The 21,554-nt window shown below is 47.3% G+C and overlaps 1 protein-coding gene across 1 annotated transcript in view; it reads right to left on the bottom strand.

Moving 5' to 3' along the window:
- Positions 1–14,021, bottom strand: part of LOC141166168 (uncharacterized) — a 79,352-nt gene extending 65,331 nt beyond the window's left edge. The window contains exons 1-3 of the mRNA XM_073652596.1: positions 13,695–14,021; positions 3,318–3,397; positions 1,478–1,576 (exon numbers count right to left, since the gene is read on the bottom strand). Of these exons, the coding sequence (XP_073508697.1) occupies positions 1,478–1,576; positions 3,318–3,353 (135 nt within the window). The 5' untranslated portion in view covers positions 3,354–3,397; positions 13,695–14,021. The remainder of the gene's footprint in view (positions 1–1,477; positions 1,577–3,317; positions 3,398–13,694) is intronic.
- Positions 14,022–21,554: the final 7,533 nt, after the last annotated feature.

The raw sequence follows: 21,554 nt of genomic DNA, 5'->3' as shown, positions 1-21,554 counted from the left end.
TTAGTCGAGGTTCTTTATCCACCATCCGCACAATCTTTCGTTGAAATCTCTCGTCAATTTTTCTTTTCCGTCCACATCTAGGGAGGTTAGCCACAGTGCCATGGGCTTTAAACTTCATGATGACACTGCGCATGGAAGACACAGGAAAATTCAGGTCTTTGGAGATGGACTTGTAGCCTTGAGATTGCTCATGCTTCCTCACAATTTGGTTTCTCAAGTGCTCAGACAGTTCTTTGGTCTTCTTTCTTTTCTCCATGCTCAATGTGGTTCACACAAGGACACAGGACAGAGGTTGAGTCAACTTTAATCCATGTTAACTGGCTGCAAGTGTGATTTAGTTATTGCCAACACCTGTTAGGTGCCACAGGTAAGTTACAGGTGCTGTTAATTACACGAATTAGAGAAGCATCACATGATTTTTCAAACAGTGCCAATACTTTTGTCCTCCCCCTTTTTTAGGTTTGGTGTGGAATTATATCCAATTTGGCTTTAGGACAATTCTTTTTGTGTTTTTTCATTGAAGACAAATTAAATGAAGAGAATAATACCAAAGAATTTGTGATTGCAATCATTTTCAGGAAGAAACTGAGTATTATCTGACAGAATTGCAGGGGTGCCAATACTTTTGGCCACCACTGTAATGATGCAGACGGGGTCACAGTGTGCTCTGTCGTGCATCATTTTCATCCATATGTGCCTATTGGAGGCTGGCAGCAAGACGTAATCCGTCTGCATCATTCTAATCAATGGCCTCTTCAGTACATACGCCCAAATCCCGTTTTGAATATATTAGAGAACACTATGTGAAACCAGCCTTAGAGAGAAGCAGTATGAATGGGGACATTGGCATAAAGCATAAGGCCTAACAAATTGTAAAGTACTGCAAAATATGTAGTAAAGATTATTATATTATTAACAACAAAAAGCATTTAACAATGCTAAGTTTACGATGACCCAGGTAAACTTAGCAATAGAAATTGTGTCTAAAGACCTAAACCTTTCATAAAAGGATCTGAAGTCCCCCGACCTGCGATGGGGTCAACCAGAAGCCTGAGCACACTGTAATTGATCACAATGGGGTCCAAAATAAAATAAAGACACAGCTGTTACTAATACAGGCGATAATACAAGTAAGTATGACCAACATAAGACCCTCTATAACTTCTTTGCAGTTCTTTGTGAAAGAAAGACCATACAGGAAAATTTAATCAGCAGCCATTCCAATAGAGGTCACTCTCACGGGTCATTATTCTAGTCAGTATTTTGCATCTTTATTTGTAAGCTGAAACCAGAAGCAGAACAGACAAGGAGGATAATGATAATGGAAAGATCTGGATGTGTTTTGGAGCAGCTTCTGGTTTTGGCTTACAAATACTGATGCAAAATACTCGACCAAAATACTTCTGCGTGAAAGTCCTTAGCACATGAATCTGGTCAATTCACACATACTTAACCCATGCACTGCACGCCTACATACCGCATTTTGGCTCAGTACACTATATCCATGCCGTATCAGTCTACGGACTTCGTCTACATTGTCAGCATGTGCTGCATAGTGTAGAAGTGTGTTCCCGTACTGCAAGAGATAAGAAGCATCAGTTTATCAAGGATAAAATACATGACAGGTAGGGTCTGGTCACACTACATTTGGCCACAGAGTTGACAGTACTCAGAATTTAACAAAGGTTTATTTTACTCAGTGTTTTGCATCATTGTGTAAGCCAAAGCCTGGTACAGAACATATAGTATAATGGAAAGATTTACATTTCTTCCGTGTTTTGGACTACGAAAATTCATACAAAACACGTATGTGTGAAAGTGATCTTATACAGTGAAGTACCCATAAGACTCTGTGGGATACCAGTATGCCAAAAGAGTATACTTTTTTGGCAAATATTTGGAGGGTTTATTTTATAACTTTTTATTTTTTACATTATTAAGAAAATCATTGAATGGGGAAATCTTAGGAGTGGGGGATTATAAAAGGATGTAAGAGAGGGTTATTCTGGACACCAAAAATTGTACATTAATTTAGAATCCAAAAGCTAATTACTTACTAATATAAATCTTTCCTCCCAAACAATCACTTTTGTGAGAGCATATCTCACTCAATTGTTATTGGAAGTTCGGTTGTTCTTATCTTGAAGCAATCCAAAATCGCTGGATCCAGCCAGCAGTAAAAATATAGCTTTTTAATGAATTTCTGTTAGAATAGTACAAAACATTCTAAATCATCTGCATTCTGTCAAACAGAACTACAAGTGCCAAGAGAAGCATTACTGGTTGACGTGCGTTGAAATCCAGTGGTTCTTACTCAGCCCAGTATAACACCAGTTCCTCAGCTTGCAGTGACGTGCTGTCTCAATCTCTCTACCACCCTCCTCTTCTAGGATAATACATTACTGCACAAAGGGGTCTTGCACACACATAAGCCCTCACCCCCCCCAATAGAGATCAAAATAATGTCCTTTTGGTCTCCACCGTCCAGTAACCTTTTTTGCCACAAAGAATAGTTAGCTTTCAGTAAAAGGGGATACAGCAACAACCAGACGTACACTTGTGATGAGCATACAGAGTGACTATACCCATATATCCTGCTCCCCCCTGGAAGCACCCCATAAAAAGAGCAGAAGATAAGCCCCCATGGACAGTGATGTATCGTCTCCTTAGAGATGGGGAGTATGGCCTACATTGTTGATAGAATGATATGGCACGTAATACAAGATGAGATACTATAGTTCTTCTGGCAATGGGGAACTGAGAAGTGATCTCACAAAAGAATTTCACTGAGAAGCAAAACATATATTTTAAAAAATATATTTCTATAATGAAAGTCAATAGCAGAGTGTATTCAAACATGCATAAAATTGCATACTGATACATGTATAGCCAAACATGATGTGAACTTAGCCTTACAGGGGTTGTCCAGTTAAAATAAATTATCACCTATCCACAGGATAGTTGACAACTTGCTGATCGATAGGTATCCCTCTGCAGGGATCTACACTGATTGGCAAATGGAAGAATTTTTATCCCCATTGTGCGTTATGTCAAACGTCTGAACATGGCTTTATTATTTCTCTATGGGGCTGCCAGAAAAGGCCGAGCATAGAGCTTGACAGTTCTGTAGGAAATGAATGGAATAGCGGTCGAGCTTGAGCACTGACACTCCATTCTAATGGGGATAAAAGTTTCCCATTCTGCCAATCAGTGCAGGTTCCAGCATCGATCAACAAGTTATCACCTATCCAATGGATAGATGATAACTTTTCATGGGACAACCCCTCTAATTTGTCAATGTTAAAGAAAAATCTCACCTGATCAGCAGACTTAATGCTGGTGAAGTCCATCATCCACTTTATATTTCCAACTACAGCTTTTTTTCAGAACATATGGTCTGAGTAAGTTAGAAAAGAAGAATGACTGAATATACAGTAGATGGCACTGGAAAAAACTACAGCATTGGAGTGCACATATACAACTACTTTACAAATTAAATAGCCCTGAAATATAAACAATAAAAGAGTGTGTGTGTGTGTGTGTGTGTGTGTGTGTGTTAGCCTTGCTATATTCTGCTTAAAAAATGCCATTTATTTTACTTTACCACTATTACATAATAAATATTACAAACAGTAATTATTAATGCCCTCAAAGAATGTCAATGGAAATAGAAAATATGTGAACCTTAGTCTTGCAGAACACGTTGTACTTATGTAAGAACAAGGTGTGCATCTTGAAGATTATCAAACTGAATGTCACAGACATGCTGCATTCCTGAGAACCTTCCAAAAAGTGTATTACTAGGCCCGGTTCACATGAGCATATTTCATGGTTCATATATGGACTGCTTCGGACTGATTGTGGGTCTCTCGACCCGAAATAAGAGCCTTGGAGACACATATGAAGCTGTAAATTCTGGTCAGGAGGCCAGGCATTGCGGTCTGTATATGGACCTTGAAATATGCTCATGTGAATCCAGCCTAAAACATGGTTTTAACCAACTATGCTATTTGAAAACACTAAACACATTTGTTTGATACATTATACAAACTCCACAAAATAATAAGTATCGTTAATTATTCCCAGCAAGTCCAAGATAGAGAGCTTATCGAATGATGTGGGGCCATCGTCTATATCAAGGGGCAATTCACACCATGCGGAATCGTGAAACAAAAAGCAGCATCATTACTTTAACCACCCCTTTAAAGCCCAAGACGTACTAATACGTATCTGCGCCCTGGGACTTAAGAGCCAGATACGTATTAGTACGTCATGGCGATCGCGCCCGCTCCCGGCACATTAACCCCTGCTATGCTGCGATCGAAATCGACAGCAGCATTGTGGTGGCAACATCCGGGTCACCAGACAGCAGGAAGATATTTTGGTCATGCGCAGTGCATGACCAAAGTATCCTCTGCATCTGCAGCGCTGACAGCCTGTATAGCACAGGGATGGTGCTCCATCCCTATGCTATACAGGCGATCAGAATAAAAAAAGTGAAAGTCCCATAGTGGGACAAAGAATAAAAGTAAAAAAATGTTAAAAAATGAAAAGAAAAAAAAAATTGTAAAAATAAAAAAAAAATCCACCAAAAATAAAAATATAATGTACCCATCAATAAATATTATTATGAAAAAAAAAAAAAAACTATAAAAGTACACATATTTGGTATCGCCGCGTCCGGAACGACCTGACCTATAAAACTGTCCCACTAGTTAACCCGTTTAGTGAACACGGTAAAAAAAAAAAATTGAAGCAACAACAATGCTTTATCATCATACCGCCAAACAAAAAATGGAATAACATGCGATCAAAAAGACGAATATAAATAAAAATGGTACCGCTGAAAACGTCCTCTTGTCCCGCAAAAAACAAGCTGCCATACAACTCCATCAGCCGAAAAATAAAAAAGTTATAGCTCTCAGAATAAAGTGATGCAAAAAAATATTTTTTTTCTATAAAATAGCTTTTATTGTGTAAAAGCGCCAAAACATAGAAAACTAAACGTACTGACCCAAAGAATAAAGCTGCCTCATCAATTTTACCACACGCGGAACGGTTTAAAAAAAACAAAAAAAATAAAAATTCCTGAATTTTTGTTTATTCTGCCTCCCAAAAATCGGAATAGAAAGCAATCAAAAAATGTCACGTGTCTGAAAATGGCACCAATAAAAACATCAACTCATCCCGCAAAAACCAAGTCGTCACATGACTTTGTCGGTCAGAATATGGAAAAATTATAGGTCTCAAAATATGGCGATGCAAAAACTAGATTTTACAAAAAAAATACGTCTTTTAGTGTGTGACAGCTGTCAATCATAAAAACCCGATATGATTCTGGTATCGCTGTAATCGCACCGACAAGAAGAATTAAATCGTCTAATCACTTATACCGCACAAGGAACAACGTAAAAAAAACTTTAGGGTTAGGGTCGTGCTAGGGTTAGGGTTGGGGTTGGGGTTGGGCTAGGGTTAGGGTTGGGCTAGGGTTAGGGTTGGGGTTGGGCTAGGGTTAGGGTTGGGGTTGGGGTTAGGATAGGGATGGGGTTAGGGTTGAGGTTAGGGTTGGGCTAGGGTTAGGGTTGGTGTTAGGGTTGGGCTAGGGTTGGGGTTAGCGTTGGGCTAGGGTTGGGGTTAGCGTTGGGCTAGGGTTAGGGTTGGGCTAGGGTTGGGGTTAGGGTTGGGGTTGGGGTTAGGGTTGGGGTTAGGGTTGGGCTAGGGTTAAGGTTGGACTAGGGTTAGGGTTGGACTAGGGTTAGGGTTGGGATTTTTTTCAAAAGTAAAACAAAAAAAGATGACGATATGGCGACTAGTGTTGAGCGCAAGTGCTCACTACTTGAGTTGGCATCTGGTGCTCGGGTATGCACTGAGTATCACGGGTGCTCAAGTGACAAGCTCGAGTCTCCACCCTATATGCTTCGCGGCCAAAAAAAAACTCGCGGGGATTGCCTGCCATGCACGAAGGTGTAGTTTTCAAAATGGGGTCACTTGTGGGGGGTTTCCACTATTTAGGCACATCAGGGGCTCTCCAAACGCAACATGGCGTCCGCTCTCGATTCCAGCCAATTTTGCATTCAAAAAGTCAAACAGTGCTCCTTCCCTTCTGAACTATGCCGTGCGCCCACACACTGTATTTTCCCTACATATGGGGTATTGGCATACTCAGGAGAAATTGCACAAAAGATTTTGGGGTCCATTTTCTCCTCTTACCCTTGTGAAAATAAAAAAATTGGGGATAAAACATAATTTTTGTGGAAAAAGTTTGATTTTTTTATTTTCACGGCTCCATGTTATAATCTTCTGTAAAGCACATGGGGGTTCAGGGTCCTCACCACACATCTAGATAAGTTCCCTGAGGGGTCTAGTTTCCAAAATGGTGTCACTTGTAGGGGGTTTCCACTGTTTAGGCACATCAGGGGCACATCCGCTAATTATTCAAGCAAATTTTACATTCAAAAAGTCAAATGGTGCTCCTTCCCTTCCGAACCCTGCCGTATGCCCAAACAGTGGTTTTCCCCCACATATGGGGTATCCATCGGCTTACTCAGGAGAGATTGCACAACAAGTTGCATGGTGCAATTTCTCCTGTTACCCTTATGAAAATGCAAAACTGGGGGCTGAAAAACATTTTTGTGGGAAAATGTGAAAATTTTATTTTTACCGCTCAATGATCTAAACTTCTGTGAAGCATCTGGGGGTTCAAGGTGCTAGTTTCCAAAATGATGTCACTTGTGGGGGGTTTCCACTGTTTAGACACATCAGGGGCTCCCCAAAAGCAACATGGCGTCCGCTAATTATTCAAGCAAATTTTACATTCAAAAAGTCAAATGGCGCTCCTTCCCTTCCGAACCCTAACGTGCGCCCAAACAGTGTTTTTTCCCCACATATGGGGTATATGCGTGCTCAGGGGAAATTGCACAAAAAATATTGGGGTCCATTTTTTCCTGTTACCCCTGTGAAAATAAAAAAAATTGGGTCTAAAATAACATTTTTGTGAAAAAAGTTAAATGTTCATTTTTTTCTTCCACATTCCAAAAATTCCTGTGAAGCACCTGAAGGGTTAATAAAGTTCTTGAATGTGGTTTTGAGCACCTTGAGGGGTGCAGTTTTTAGAATGGTGTCACTTTTGGGTATTTTCTGTCATAAAGACCCCTCAAAGTGACTTCAAATGTGATGTGGTCCCTAAAAAATGGTTTTGTAAATTTTGTTGGAAAAAATGAGAAATCGCTGGTCAACTGTTAACCCTTATAGCTCCCTAATAAAAAAAAAAATTTGGTTCCAAAATTGTGCTGATGTAAAGTAAACATGTGGGAAATGTTACTTATTAACTATTTTGTGTGACATATCTCTGATTTAAGGGCATAAAAATTCAAATTTTGAAAATTGCTAAATTTTCTAAATTTTTGCCAAATTTCCATTTTTTTCAGAAATAAACGCAAGTGATATCGAAGAAATTTTACCACAATCATGAAGTACAATATGTCATGAAAAAGCAATCTCAGAATTAGGGGGATCCGCTGAAGCGTTACAGAGTTATTACCTCATAAAGTGACAGTGGTCAGAATTGTAAAAATTGGCCCGGTCATTAACGTGCAAACCACCTTGGGAGGTAAAGGGGTTAAACTGCTAAACTGTAGCAAAATTGTATAGCAATACATTAAAAAATTACTATTTGCATATGGTTTTGTTATAGTAGATTAAAGGGTAACTGTACTTAGAAGTAGCTTTTAGAATAACCTGATCTGAGTGAGTACATGAGGAACAACAGTATTTCTGGCCATTATATGACTTTCATCCTGCATTTTCACCAGTTTTTCCCCCTGCAGGCTCTATCTCTTAATTTCCAATTTAATGCAATAAGGTACAGTGGCCTGTCTTAAAGGGAATATTACAGTAACCTAATACTTATCTCCTATACACTACATATAGGATAATTATTAGGGCCAGTTCACATGGAGGATCTTCAAACAGAAGTTTGGCGTGGACAGCCATGCAGACATTCTGGTGAATATCCATGGCGGCCGCTTCCTTCGTGCCTCCCATTCATCTCTATGGAGGAAGCAATGAGGATTGCGAAATGGTGGGTTTCAATTCGTTTAAACAATGTATGTTACTCATTCCCTTAAAGAAAAATAAATAAAAAAATATATAAAAAGAGTATTGGATATTTTAAGAAATTTTCAATAGGTTAGAGTAGAGTAGGGCCCGGCCAGAAGAGTCTACCTTGTCGTGGTGACGGCTGAAAAAGTCTTCTGGCCAAAACAAAAGCTGCTGGTTATGTATGTGATGTGGTGTTCGATGGAAACTGTTAATGTGTGATTGGTGAGGACGTGGTGCAGAAGTGGAGTTTTTCCAAGAGTGGGCAATGGGACTTTGCCTTGGCGAAGTCTCAAGGGGGACCAAAAAATGTTATCAGTATTCGGCCCTGAAATTCCTGGTGGCAGCCCTGGTCAGTAGAATACTGACAGGCAGGTATAATACACAGGAAGCCTTCATATGGTTATATCGACAGAAAAAGAAAAAAGCTTAAGGCTATTGGCAGACAGTGAGGAAAAATGAAAGTGAAAACAATTCAAACTGTCAGCTGCATGAAAGGGTAAATGAGATTGATCTTATATGATTTGCTTGCATGACTGAATGTAGCACAATGCACTTTTGTGAGCAATGGGACTATTCTCATACCTATGTGTATAGTATAATTGGGCCATGCTCTAAATGTTTGCTGAGTGAGGACGAGGTTGTGATCATGAATTATAATATTGATTACCTGGCGCTAAACCACAGAACGGAAATAAACAGAAAAATAAAACACAATGAATTGGCCTCAGAAAATAATTTCACTACAGTTTTCTGGCAAATGACCATAAAAGATCAAAACGGTCGAAGGCAGCTAAAGTAAGATGTAAAGGGAAAGGCGTTGGTCCACTCACATTCAACATCTCCAAGAGGGAACAATTATTGTTGTGTGATGTAGACGATGTGGTGGTGGACAGGAGCTGTGTGATAGAGACGACGTGGTGGTGGACAGGTGCTGTGTGATATAGACGACGTGGTGGTGGACAGGTGCTGTGTGATATAGACGACGTGGTGGTGGACAGGAGCTGTGTGATAGAGACGACGTGGTGGTGGACAGGTGCTGTGTGATATAGACGACGTGGTGGTGGACAGGAGCTGTGTGATAGAGACGACGTGGTGGTGGACAGGTGCTGTGTGATATAGACGACGTGGTGGTGGACAGGTGCTGTGTGATATAGACGACGTGGTGGTGGACAGGTCTCTGCTGTTTGGAAACAGTGTATTGAAAATACTGTAGGTGAAAACTGTTGCCCAGTTAGAAAGGCAGAGACTGGCACTTAGTGCAAATGGAGCGCAGTCTCTACTCAGTGGTCATAAAATCTGGATGAATTAAAAAATAATAAGATTTAGAACATGTCGTCTCTCCAATATCTAATGAATATTTCCTTTGGAGAATTGTACAGTAACAAACTTCTTCTTGTGTTTGTGGATAAAAAGTACTGAAATAATCACAACGGATAGCCTGCTTATGTAAGGTGTTTTGCTTCACGGAGTTTATCATATTAGTTAAATAATTTTATTTGTTGATAGGTAGGACTTTTGAAAAAAAAAAATCACTTTTTTTAGTATCTCTAGGGGACTTGAACCTGCAATTGTTTTATGGATTGCAGTATCTAGTGAAAATAATGATCTCCTATGAAACCCAACCACAATAGTGCCAAGATAATGGAAAAGGGGCCCCTGACTACCATGGCAACCCATCGGTACACTGCAATTGCATCACGGGAAGCCAAACGAATGCCGCGCCAGATTTATTCAATTTAAATGCTGTTGTCAGAGACTGACAGCCGCATTTAAAGAAGCACTCCTATCAATGTTTTTATCCTCTTAATATATTGCAATCATCATATCATATAGCACTGTGTACTTACAATTGCTCATTTTGCCTTTCTACCCCTCACCCCCAATCCCGGTATGCGTGGCACCCCTCACCCCAAATCCCGGTATGCTTGGCACCCCTCATCCCTATCCTGGTGTGTATGGTATCCCTCATCCTGGTATGCATGGCACCCCATCCCTCATTCCCAATCCCGGTATGCGTGGCACCCCTCATCCCCAATCCCGGTATGCATGGCACCCCTCATCCCCAATCCCAGTATGCCTGGCACCGCTCATCCTCAATCCCGGTATGCGTGGCACCCCTCACCCCCAATCCCAGTATGCGTGGCACCCCTCACCCCCAATCCCGGTATGCGTGGCACCCCTCACCCCCATCCCAGTGTGCATGGCACTCCTCACCTCCAATCCCGGTATGCGTGGCACCCCTCACCCCCAATCCCATTATGCTTGGCACTCCAAACCCCCAATCCCGGTATGCGTGGCATCCCTCATCCCTATCCCGGTATGCGTGGCACCCCTCATCCCTATCCTGGTGTGTATGGTATCCCTCATCCTGGTATGCATGGTACTCCATCCCTCATCCCGGTATGCATGGCACTCCATCCCTCATCTCCAATCCCGGTATGCGTGGCACCCCTCATTCCCAATCCCGGCATGCGTGGCACCCCTCATCCCCAATCCCGGCATGCGTGGCACCCCTCATCCCCAATCCCGGCATGCGTGGCACCCCTCATCCCCAATCCCGGCATGCGTGGCACCCCTCATCCCCAATCCTTGTATGTGTGGCACCCCTCATCCCCAATCCCGGTATGCGTGGCACCCCTCATCCCCAATCCCGGCATGCGTGGCACCCCTCATCCCCAATCCTTGTATGTGTGGCACCCCTCATCCCCAATCCCGACATGCATGGCACCCCTCATCCCCAATCTCGGCATGCGTGGCACCCCTCATCCCCAATCCCGGCATGCGTGGCACCCCTCATCCCTAATCCCGGTATGCGTGGCACCCCAATCCCGGTATGTGTGGTACCCCTCATCCCCAATCCCGGTATGTGTGGCACCCCAATCCCAGTATGTGTGGCACCCCTCATCCCCAATCCCGATATGTGTGGCACCCCTCACCCCCCAATCCTGGTATGCGTGGCCCCCTTCACCCTCAATCCTGGTATGCATGGTCCCCTAACCCCCCAATCCTGGTATGTGTGGTACCCCTCACCCCCCAATCCTGGTATGTGTGGTACCCCTCACCCCCCAATCCTGGTATGTGTGGCACCCCTCACCCCCCACTCCTGGTATGCGTGGTACCCCTCACCCCCCAATCCTGGTATGTGTGGCACCCCTCACCCCCCAATCCTGGTATGCGTGGTACCCCTCACCCCCAATCCTGGTATGTGTGGCACCCCTCACCGCCCAATCCTGGTATGCGTGGTACCCCTCACCCCCAATCCTGGCATGTGTGGTACCCCTCACCCCCCAATCTTGGTATGTGTGGTACCCCTCACCCCCCAATCCTGGTATGCGTGGTACCCCTCACCCCCAATCCTGGTATGTGTGGTACCCCTCACCCCCCAATCCTGATATATGCATGGTCCCCTCACCCCACAATCCTGTTATGTGTGGCCCCCTCATCCCTTTCACACTGTACACACATACAAAAAAAAATAAACAGTTATACTCACCTTTCTATCTAAGTATGGCGCCGGAGATCGCGGCATGCATTCAGTGTCTACGCATACTGCGGTCTCCGGCGCCATACACTCCTCTTACCTGTAATGGCTGGATGCGTGCTTCTGTCTGGAGCCAGACTGCGCGTCACGCATGCGCAGTCTATCGAGGCTTCAGACAGAGGGACGCATCCCCGGTTATATTATAGATATATATATATGCCACATGTACAGTACAGACCAAAAGTTTGGACACACCTTCTCATTTAAAGATTTTTCTGTATTTTCAAGACTATGAAAATTGTACATTCACACTGAAGGCATCAAAACTATGAATTAACACATGTGGAATTATATACTTAACAAAAAAGTGTGAAGCAACTGAAAATATGTGTTATATTCTAGATTCTTTGCTTTGATGACTGCTTTGCTTTGCCAGAGCCCTGACCTAAACCCAATTGAGCATCTCTGGAGAGATCTGAAAATGGCTGTCCACCATCGTTCACCATCCAACCTGATGGAACTGGAGAGGATCTGCAAGGAAGAATGGCAGAGGATCCCCAAATCCAGGTATGAAAAACTTGTTGCATCATTCCCAAGAAGACTCATGGCTGTACTAGCTCAAAAGAGTGCTTCTACTCAATACTGAGCAAAGGGTCTGAATACTTATGACCATGTGATATTTCAGTTTTTCTTTTTTAGTAAATTTGCAAAAATGTCTACATTTCTGTTTTTTCAGTCAAGATGGGGTGCAGAGTGTACATTAATGAGAAAAAAATGAACTTTTTAGAATTTACCAAATGGCTGCAATGAAACAATGAGTGAAAAATTTAACGGGGTCTGAATACTTTACGTACCCAATGTATATACAGAAGCAGCAGTATCACAAACAGTATATATTGTACACACAGCAGTCCATATACATTATACAGGTGATACTGCGACTGATATACAGTATATACATTATATAGGTGATATATATACAGCAGTAGCACCTATACAATGTATATACAGCAGTAGCACCTGTATAATGTATATGGACTGCTGTATATATATTATATAGGTGGTGCATATACAGCAGTAGCACCTGTACAATGTATATGGACTGCTGTATATACATTATATAGGTTATGCATATACAGAAGTAGCACCTGTACAATGTATATGGACTGCTGTATATATATTATATAGATGCTACTGCTGTGTATAATTGCATTATCACCTACATAACATATATGCAGCAGTCTTTATACATTATATAGGGCATACTGCAATTATACACAGCAGTAGCACCTATATTATTTATATACAGCAGTCAATATACATTATACAGGTGAAACTGACTGGTGCATATACATACTCTGTACATGTTCTATATTGGGACTCTGACTCACCCAGATCACTACGATGGGGTGGGGGGGTGAAGATCTGCAGCATGTCCAGCATCAGGTGGCAGGCCTGCAGATGATCCCTGGGGCCGGTGAGTGGTGGATCCAGGCTGCGGCCGGTGAGTGGCGGATCCAGCCTGGGGCCGGTGAGCGGCGGATCCAGGCTGGGGCCGGTGAGTGGCGGATGCAGGCTGGGGCCGGTGAGCGGCGGATACAGGCTGGACCGATGAGCGGCGGATCCCGGCTGGGGCTGGTGAGTAGTGCGTGAACTCCGCCCCCAAAAAACGTTCTGGTACAGGCCAGCATCAGATAGAGAACCCTGTGCGCGCCGCCGCGGCCCTTTAAAACTTTTTAATAAGCCCCTGTGTGCACGCACTCTCTCCCCTGAACGCAATGAGAAGGGCCTCTGCGGCTCACACAAGCGCTGACAAGGGCCACACGGCGGCCTTGTCAGCGCGTGTAAGAGGGAGAGCGTGCGGACACAGGGGCTTATTAAAAAGATTTAAAGGGCCGGCGGCCCGCGTTACAGCCTGGAGCTGCCGGCCCACCGGGAAAATGCCCACTTTGGCAGATTGCCAATCTGGGCCTGATATATACACACCATATGATGTGTGTGTGTATATATATGTGTGTGTATTTATATATACATATGCAGGTATATATATATATATATATAGTGTGTGTGTATTTATATATACATATACAGGTATATAGAAGATAGAGTTTACCTGGAGAGTCCTCAGGGCAGCCGCTGTGATGTACGAGACAGCCGATGCCCCGCTGCAGTGCTGCACCCTCCACACACAGGGGCGCCACTGATCTCCTCCCCAGCCGCTGTCGGTACGCGGTTTCCCAGAGGCTTCTCCGCACTGTCGAGCCCTCGGCCGCTCTCCTGGCACTGCTATAGGAAGTTGCAGACTGCGCCTCTTCTCTCATTCACACAGATGGGAGGGGTAAAGGAGGGATCGCTGAGACCAGCAGTGTCTCTGGGTTAGGAAGGGGGGACCACGTTTCCATGATGTCAAGCGAGAAATGGCACCTCATGGAGAGGATAAACGGCAGTCATGTAGCTCCAAACTGTCGGGGATTATACAATCACAGTTTACATAATCACAGTCGATAAAGTCAGGGATTATAGAGTGACGGTGTGTATAGTCAGGGATTATGCAGTCATGGTGTATGCAATCAAGGTTTATACAATCAGGGGTTATAGAGTCTGGGTTTATACTGTCAGAGATTATGCAGGCGATGTGTACAGTCAGTATTTGTACAGTGGGTATATACAGCCAGGGATTATACAGCCAGGGTTTATACCGCCAGGGATTATACAGCTGACTCGCCCCCTGGGCCGTGGGGCACTCGGAACCGGGCAATAGGGAGACGATGGGGGTAGTAGTGGCGACCCAGTTCCGTGGCTCAGGGTGGTCAGACCAGTGGTAGTCCCTTTATAAATTTTAAGTGATGTCCGACTACGCCACCCGTGGATTGCGGTCAGGGTTAACCGCCGCTGCTGTGCAGACCGCTGGGGCTGATAGTGTGTGCAGCTGAGACTGTATAACTCCCCACGGGAGGAGTGTAACCCCAGGGCAGTGCAATGGATGGTGGGAGTGATGGTGAGGAGAGTCCCGGTACCGTTAGTGCTGAAGGAGCAAGGAACACACAAACGATGTACTGCAGTCCAGTGCCTTTTACTCATAGTTCGTATGCTCCGGTTCACTTCTGCACAGGCAATGACCGCCCAAGTCGTGCTGCGTCCACCAGGTGAGGGGCTCAGTCAACCCCCAGGCAATTCAGGAGCATGACCCAGAACCCCCTTTTATCCTTTCTCTGGCCTGCCTCACCAGTGACCAACTTTTGTCCAGCTGCCGCGGATCTGCGCGGGTAAACGTGGGCCCCGTTCCCCGCTGTCCTTTATGGTGCCTTCCTAGCAGGTTTGATGAGGTGTCGCACCAATAAATGATCACGACGTCCGGTCTTTGGCTGAGGGTAGTTTCTCCTCCACCAACTTGGGATCTGGTACCCTTAATCTGCCTGACCCTTCACCCGGTATTCTCATGGGTTCTTAGGGTCCCTTCCACCTTCTTGTTCCTGAGCCCTTCTGTTTCTCTATCTCTCCTCCTCCTTTTCTGTTCCTTCTTCTCCTGTTCCTTCTCTTCTCAGGCCCCGGCCTTTTCTCTAGGCCTGCCTCTGAGCAGAGCTCCTACAGAGCCTCTGCTCCCTATCTTCTCTGACTGAACTCGAACCTGAACTCAGAACTAAGTTGGTGCCCACCTCTTATACTTCCCTCTAGAACAGTGGTCCCCAACCTTTTTTGCACCAGGGACCGGCTTGAAGCAAGATCATTTTTCCATGGCCCAGCAAGGAGGGGGTGGGGTGGGCGGGGCTTTGGTCATATGGGGGCGGGGTAATGGAGGGATTTGGAGTTTAGTGCATACTTATCATATAGTGTAGACCAGGTCCCCGCCAGGAGCTATGCCAGGAGCCCCACATAATGTGCTGTGCCAGGAGCCGCATCACTGAGGCCCCATCACGCCCTGCAGCAGGACAGGGCAGCTGTCCTGACAGCTGCTGTTCAGCTGCATTTACTTCATCCCAGGGGCGGACACAGACTGTAGTGGGCCCCTGTGCAAGAAATTTTTGGGGGCCCCCCCCGCCCTTCATAAGGCAACAAAGTTATGTAAACATAACCCCCCCATGTGCATCTCTCACCCCCGTGCATCTCTCATCCCCCTCCGTGCATCTCTCATCCCCCTCCGTGCATCTCTCATCCCCCCCCCGTGCATCTCTCATCCCCTCCGTGCATCTCTCACCCCCCCGTGCATCTCTCATCCACCCCCCGTGCATCTCTCATCCCCTCCGTGCATCTCTCATCCCCCCCGTGCATCTCTCATCCCCCCCCCGTGCATCTCTCACCCCCCCGTGCATCTCTCACCCCCCTCCGTGCATCTCTCACCCCCCTCCGTGCATCTCTCACCCCCCTCCGTGCATCTCTCATCCACCCCCCGTGCATCTCTCATCCACCCCCCGTGCATCTCTCATCCACCCCCCGTGCATCTCTCATCCACCCCCCGTGCATCTCTCATCCACCCCCCGTGCATCTCTCATCCACCCCCCGTGCATCTCTCATCCACCCCCCGTGCATCTCTCATCCACCCCCCGTGCATCTCTCACCCCCCCGTGCATCTCTCACCCCCCCGTGCATCTCTCACCCCCCCGTGCATCTCTCACCCCCCCGTGCATCTCTCATCCACCCCCCGTGCATCTCTCATCCACCCCCCGTGCATCTCTCATCCACCCCCCGTGCATCTCTCACCCCCCCGTGCATCTCTCACCCCCCCGTGCATCTCTCACCCCCCCGTGCATCTCTCATCCCCCCCGTGCATCTCTCATCCCCCCCCGTGCATCTCTCATCCCCCCCGTGCATCTCTCACCCCCCCGTGCATCTCTCACCCCCCCGTGCATCTCTCATCTCTCCCCTCCCTCCCATGTGCATCTCTCATCTCTCCCCTCCCTCCCATGTGCATCTCTCATCTCTCCCCTCCCCCCATGTGCATCTCTCATCTCTCCCCTCCCCCCATGTGCATCTCTCATCTCTCCCCTCCCCCCATGTGCATCTCTCATCTCTCCCCTCCCCCCATGTGCATCTCCCATTCCCCCCACTCCTAGTTAATTGTATTTAAAAAAAAATAAAACTTGTTATATTTACCCCCATGCGATCCCTGCAGAATCCTGGCGCTCGTCCAAATCGCTGACACCAGGTTCTCCTGACTTCCGGCCATGTGACGGCGCCGTCACATGACCGGAAGTCAGGGGAATCATGAAGGTGCTGCCGCAGCAGCGCAGCGCTAAGATGTCCCGGACCCGGCGCTTAGCATGCGGCCGGGGGCCCCATGAGGAGAGAGAGGGGGCTCCGAGGGGGCTCCTACCGGCCGGGCCCCATACTGGAGTCAGGGCAGTCATGCCCTGATGGCGGCCCTGCTGGAGGCTGGAGCGGCCCCCTCTCCCCGCGGACCGGCTGAAAAACCCCAACGGCCCGGTCCTGGTCCGCGGACCGGCGGTTGGGGACCTCTGCTCTAGAACATGAGCCCAGGTGACCAGCAACCAATGGGCTCCTATCTACGCTCAGGAACCGTCCCCTCCTGCTCCTACATCCCTGGGTTTTCCTCCCCCCTCCAGCCAGGGACATGGTCTGTCGTGCCTGCATTGGTGTCTAATGGGAGCACCGTTGAACTGTCCCTCGGAAATGGGGTGTGTGTGCTGTATGCAGCTACCTGAGCCCTGGTCCATACTCCATCCTTACTCGGGAGTGGAATATCACACCTCTGGCAGAGGTGCAATACCCCTGTAGCGGCCGAGCCCTCGGGGCGCTACACAGTCATGGACAGTTTACACAACACTTGCACCTTATTGACCTATTTGACGTATAATAGTACACCCAAAGAGGATGGAAATTCTGCAAAAATAATCCACAGCAGATCAGGATGTAACAGTTCTCATCCAGATGCTGTCAATTTATGCCACAGATTTTCACTCCTGCCACGTGAAAAAACGCTCCTAGGTCTCGCTCAGAGTGCCGTATAACTCGGATGAGTGAAATGCGAGAAAACATTACATTGCGCTGAATAATGTTATTCACTGATTTAGTGTCCATCTGCATTGTTTTTCTAATCTCGGTTCGGACTGAGAAAATAGTCTGCAAGAATCGGATTGCACTCACCAATGCAAGTCAATGGGTGCGAGAAAAAGTCGCACAGCACACAGACCATGCGTGTGCTGTCTGATTTTTATGCACACATCTCAAACAAAACCCGACATTTCATCAGCCAAGTTCAGTAAATTCATAGCCAGAACCATCAGAATAGGATAGAAATATGTCAGTGAGAAATAATCAGTGCTTTGCGTGTGTAGTTTTCTGTACTTGTATTTAGCTAATAATTTAATATATAAATACATTTTAAAAAATGGTGTGGGGTCCCCCTTATTTTTAATAAAGCAGACAGCAGGGAAAGCAGACAGCTGTGAGCTGGTGTTATTATTCTGGGAAGGGGCCAATATCTATGGCCCTTCACAGCCTATTAAAATCAGTCCCCAGCTGTCTGCTTATCCTTTGCTGGTTATTAAAAATAGGGGGGACCCAACATCGTTTTTTTTAGGTCGCCCCTTTTTAATAACCAGTAGAGGCTAAGCAGACAGCTGTGAGCTGATATTAATAGGCTGGGAAGCTCCATGGATAATGGCTCCTTCCCAGAATAAGAACACCAGCGCACAGCTGTCTGCTTTCCCTCAGCTGGTTATTAAAAAATAAGGGGGACCCCATGCCATTTTTTTAAATTAATTATGTATTTAATAGGTTATATAAGGCTAAACACCCTTTAGTACCACATGAAAGGCACTAAGGGGTGCTAGTTTATTATATGTAGGGGGCTTGTGACATTAAATATTCACAGGACATCTATCCTATTCTCTATATATATATATATATATATATATATATATATATGTATATATATGTGGCACCCCAGGGGTCTGGTTTTCCACAGTAACAGCAATGTTATGTCTGAGAGCAGGTGGGAGGTCTCTTGGTCAGGGATCCTATGCTTGCCACACCTCCTGCCCAGTCCTGGGAGGGGAAGAACTTCCCCTATATAAACCTAGGGCTGAGGCAGGGTGAGTGAGTAGAGAAGAAGCAGAGAAAAGAAGCAAATATAGGAAGAAACAACAGGAGCTCTGTGGGAGCAGTGTTACAAGGAGTCAGGGGCTGGCAGCTGCAGAGCTCGCCCTGACTGAGAAGTTATCACCGGACCCGGAGTCCGAGGCTGTGGGGACTAACTCCTATCCAGCAGCAGAAACCGACCGGCAGGGGATTGCAGGTCCTCTGGCCCAGAAACCCGAAGGCCCCGAGTCACCGGCCATACGGGTGAGCACCACACGGTACACTCAGGGACGTGGGCTACTTATACCCGCCTCTAGCAAGGTAGCCAGAAGAGTATCGTTAGTTTGGGAGGCCTACAACCCCGCCTGGCCAGGGGAGATCCCATCTGCTCAAGGACTGACCAGGCCCCAATCGCTAGCCAGTACTCCGGGAGGGTCTATCTTTGTCACCAGTAAAGACCCTGAACTACACAGTACCGTCTCCGAGTGGTTCCTGCTACCCCCATCATCCACGTCGGCTGCCCTGAGGCCATACCCCTCCCGTTGGGGGTTATACTATCACGCTGCACAATCCTACCACCGGCCTCAGCGGTCTGCCCTGCAGCAGCAGCTCCCTGGCTGCACTCAACGGGTGGCGTAGTCGTCCAACATCTACCGCTAAAACAGCGCCACTTAGTCTGACTCCCTGGGCACGGACCGGATCACCGCCACGAGACTACAACCCTCAACAGATCCGGCTCCGGGTAAGCTCCCGCGTGCGCAACGCAGCGCGACACAGGCCCAGGGGCGCGTCAACTTTTGGCGTAGTCGGCAGGATCTCGTGCCCGCAACCACCGGGTACTGCGTGCCTGAAAAAGACTGTGAAAACTTACCCGTGGTGAAGATTCCCGCCATCCGGCGCCATCTTCCGCTTTCTTCCCGCCATCGGTGGAGTTTTCCCGCCATCCGGCGCCATCTTCTGCCTTCTTCCCGCCATCCGTGGAGTTTTCCCGCCATTGGACGCCATCTTGAGGACGCCGCGCGGGAAGAAGAGGGGCGTGGACTCCGAAAACGCGCGAGAACTGAAGCCCCGCCTCACGTCCGGACGTTGCGTAAGGTCCTGGAAGGAGCCCAGCAGACGCCGACGTCACAGGAGCGCGACGGAAGGTCTTCAAACCTGACGATCCACTGCGGAGCCGCGGCCTACGGAAGAGGATCATCGCAAGGTAGGCCACGGTCCACTAGGGGGGAGAAGGATGTCGGATACGGAGGAGAGCTTCACCGCTCCAACCCCCGCCAGCGCCACCGCTGTTGCGGTCATGCCTTTCACCATGCCCTATATCCCGGGGGCAGCCTGGCTACCCCAGTACTCAGGGGAGTCACATACCCTGCAGGACTTTAGAGAAAAACTGGATAGCCTCTTCCAGGTGTACCCCCTCACAGAAGAGCAAAAAGTAAGCATCCTGGTGGCCCAATTAACTGGGGCAGCCCAAAGGGAGGTAAAGTCCTGGCCACTTGGGGGGAGGACGGTCGCAGGGATACTAACCTGGCTGAGGGACACCTTTGATACCCGCACCTCAGCCGAGATCAAGCTTAGATTCTACGGGTGCAAACAGCGGGCACATGAGAGTATAAGGGACTATGCCCTGAACCTACAAGAGGCCCTGAGAGCCATTAAGCAGACCGACCCTGACAGCGTGGGAGACGAGGACAGGCTGTTAACTGAACAATTTATAGAGGGTTTATATTGCAATGCCCACCGAACCCAGTTGCGGGCAATGGCCTTACAGGACCCTCATCTGGGATTTGCACAGTTCAAGGACAGAGCCATCCGGGTGCTCCGAGAACCGGCACCAGGTGGCGTTGTGACCCACAGACGCCCCACTACCACCTACCACCAGGAGGCGGCGCCCTTGTCGGCAGGGCCTGTGGGAGCTGATGCGCAGGCTTTGAACAATGACTCGGCTCCAGACCTGCACCATCAGGTCCAAGAGCTAGCTAAAAGCGTTGCTGCGCTAACCCGAACTGTGCAGTCTTTACAGGTTTCCACTCCAGGGAAGATCCAGCTGGCATCCGGACCGGAGGACATCCCGTGGCGTCGACCAAGGAGGACCCCACCGGCCAGAGGAAGACCCAGCGACCGATACAACGAGGACGGATGACCCATCTGCCGCCGCTGTAATCAACCCGGACATATGGCAAGGTACTGTCCTTTAAACTGGCACAACCTAGGGTAGAGGGCCAACCCCTAGGAAAAAGATCATCAGGCCCATCAAACTGGCGCGACAAATATGTGGGAGGACGTCCAGTCTTGCCTGTGGTACTGGATGGTATTCCTATGAGTGCCCTACTGGACACCGGGTCACAGGTCACCACCATCCCGTACGTGCTCTTCAAGCAGTACTGGAATGACTCGGATATTACCCGCTACCCTGACGACGACTTGAGTATCATCGCCAGCAATGGTCAGCCCGTGCCACAGATCGGATTTAAAGAGGTGACCATTAAAATTGGTAGAGTTGAACTGGCAGCACAGGGACTGATCATTGTAGACATTGACAAACACGAGAGTCACCCAAAGATAACTCTAGGAACTAATGTAATTGAAAATTGTCTTGCAGAGGTGATTTTCCTTTTACAGCAGGTTGCCAAGAACGCCAGCTCCGGCGAGCAGCGAGTGCTCCAAAAAGAGATCCGGGCACTGATGCGGCGGCAACAGGTGGAACTCTCCGGCGGTGAGATTGGTAGCGTGAGAATGTGTGACCCTTTCCCTATTGCCATGCCCCCAAAAAGTGAAATGATGATTTGGTGCCGGGCAGCTATTGGTCTGAGAGGTAGAGATTACCAGGCAATGGTAGAACCAGTTTACTCAGACAGTAGGCCCACCATCTTGACAGCACGGGGGGTGGTTAATGTACGCCATGGGAGGGTGCCCGTTCGCATAATCAATATCGGGA

This window comes from Phyllobates terribilis, unplaced genomic scaffold (genome assembly GCF_046119375.1).
Source record: "Phyllobates terribilis strain yellow unplaced genomic scaffold, ASM4611937v1 Scaffold_11__3_contigs__length_659146591, whole genome shotgun sequence".
NCBI lineage: Eukaryota > Metazoa > Chordata > Amphibia > Anura > Dendrobatidae > Phyllobates > Phyllobates terribilis.
Note: the sequence above shows the minus strand (reverse complement) of the source record. Positions and strands in the feature narration are given on the sequence as shown.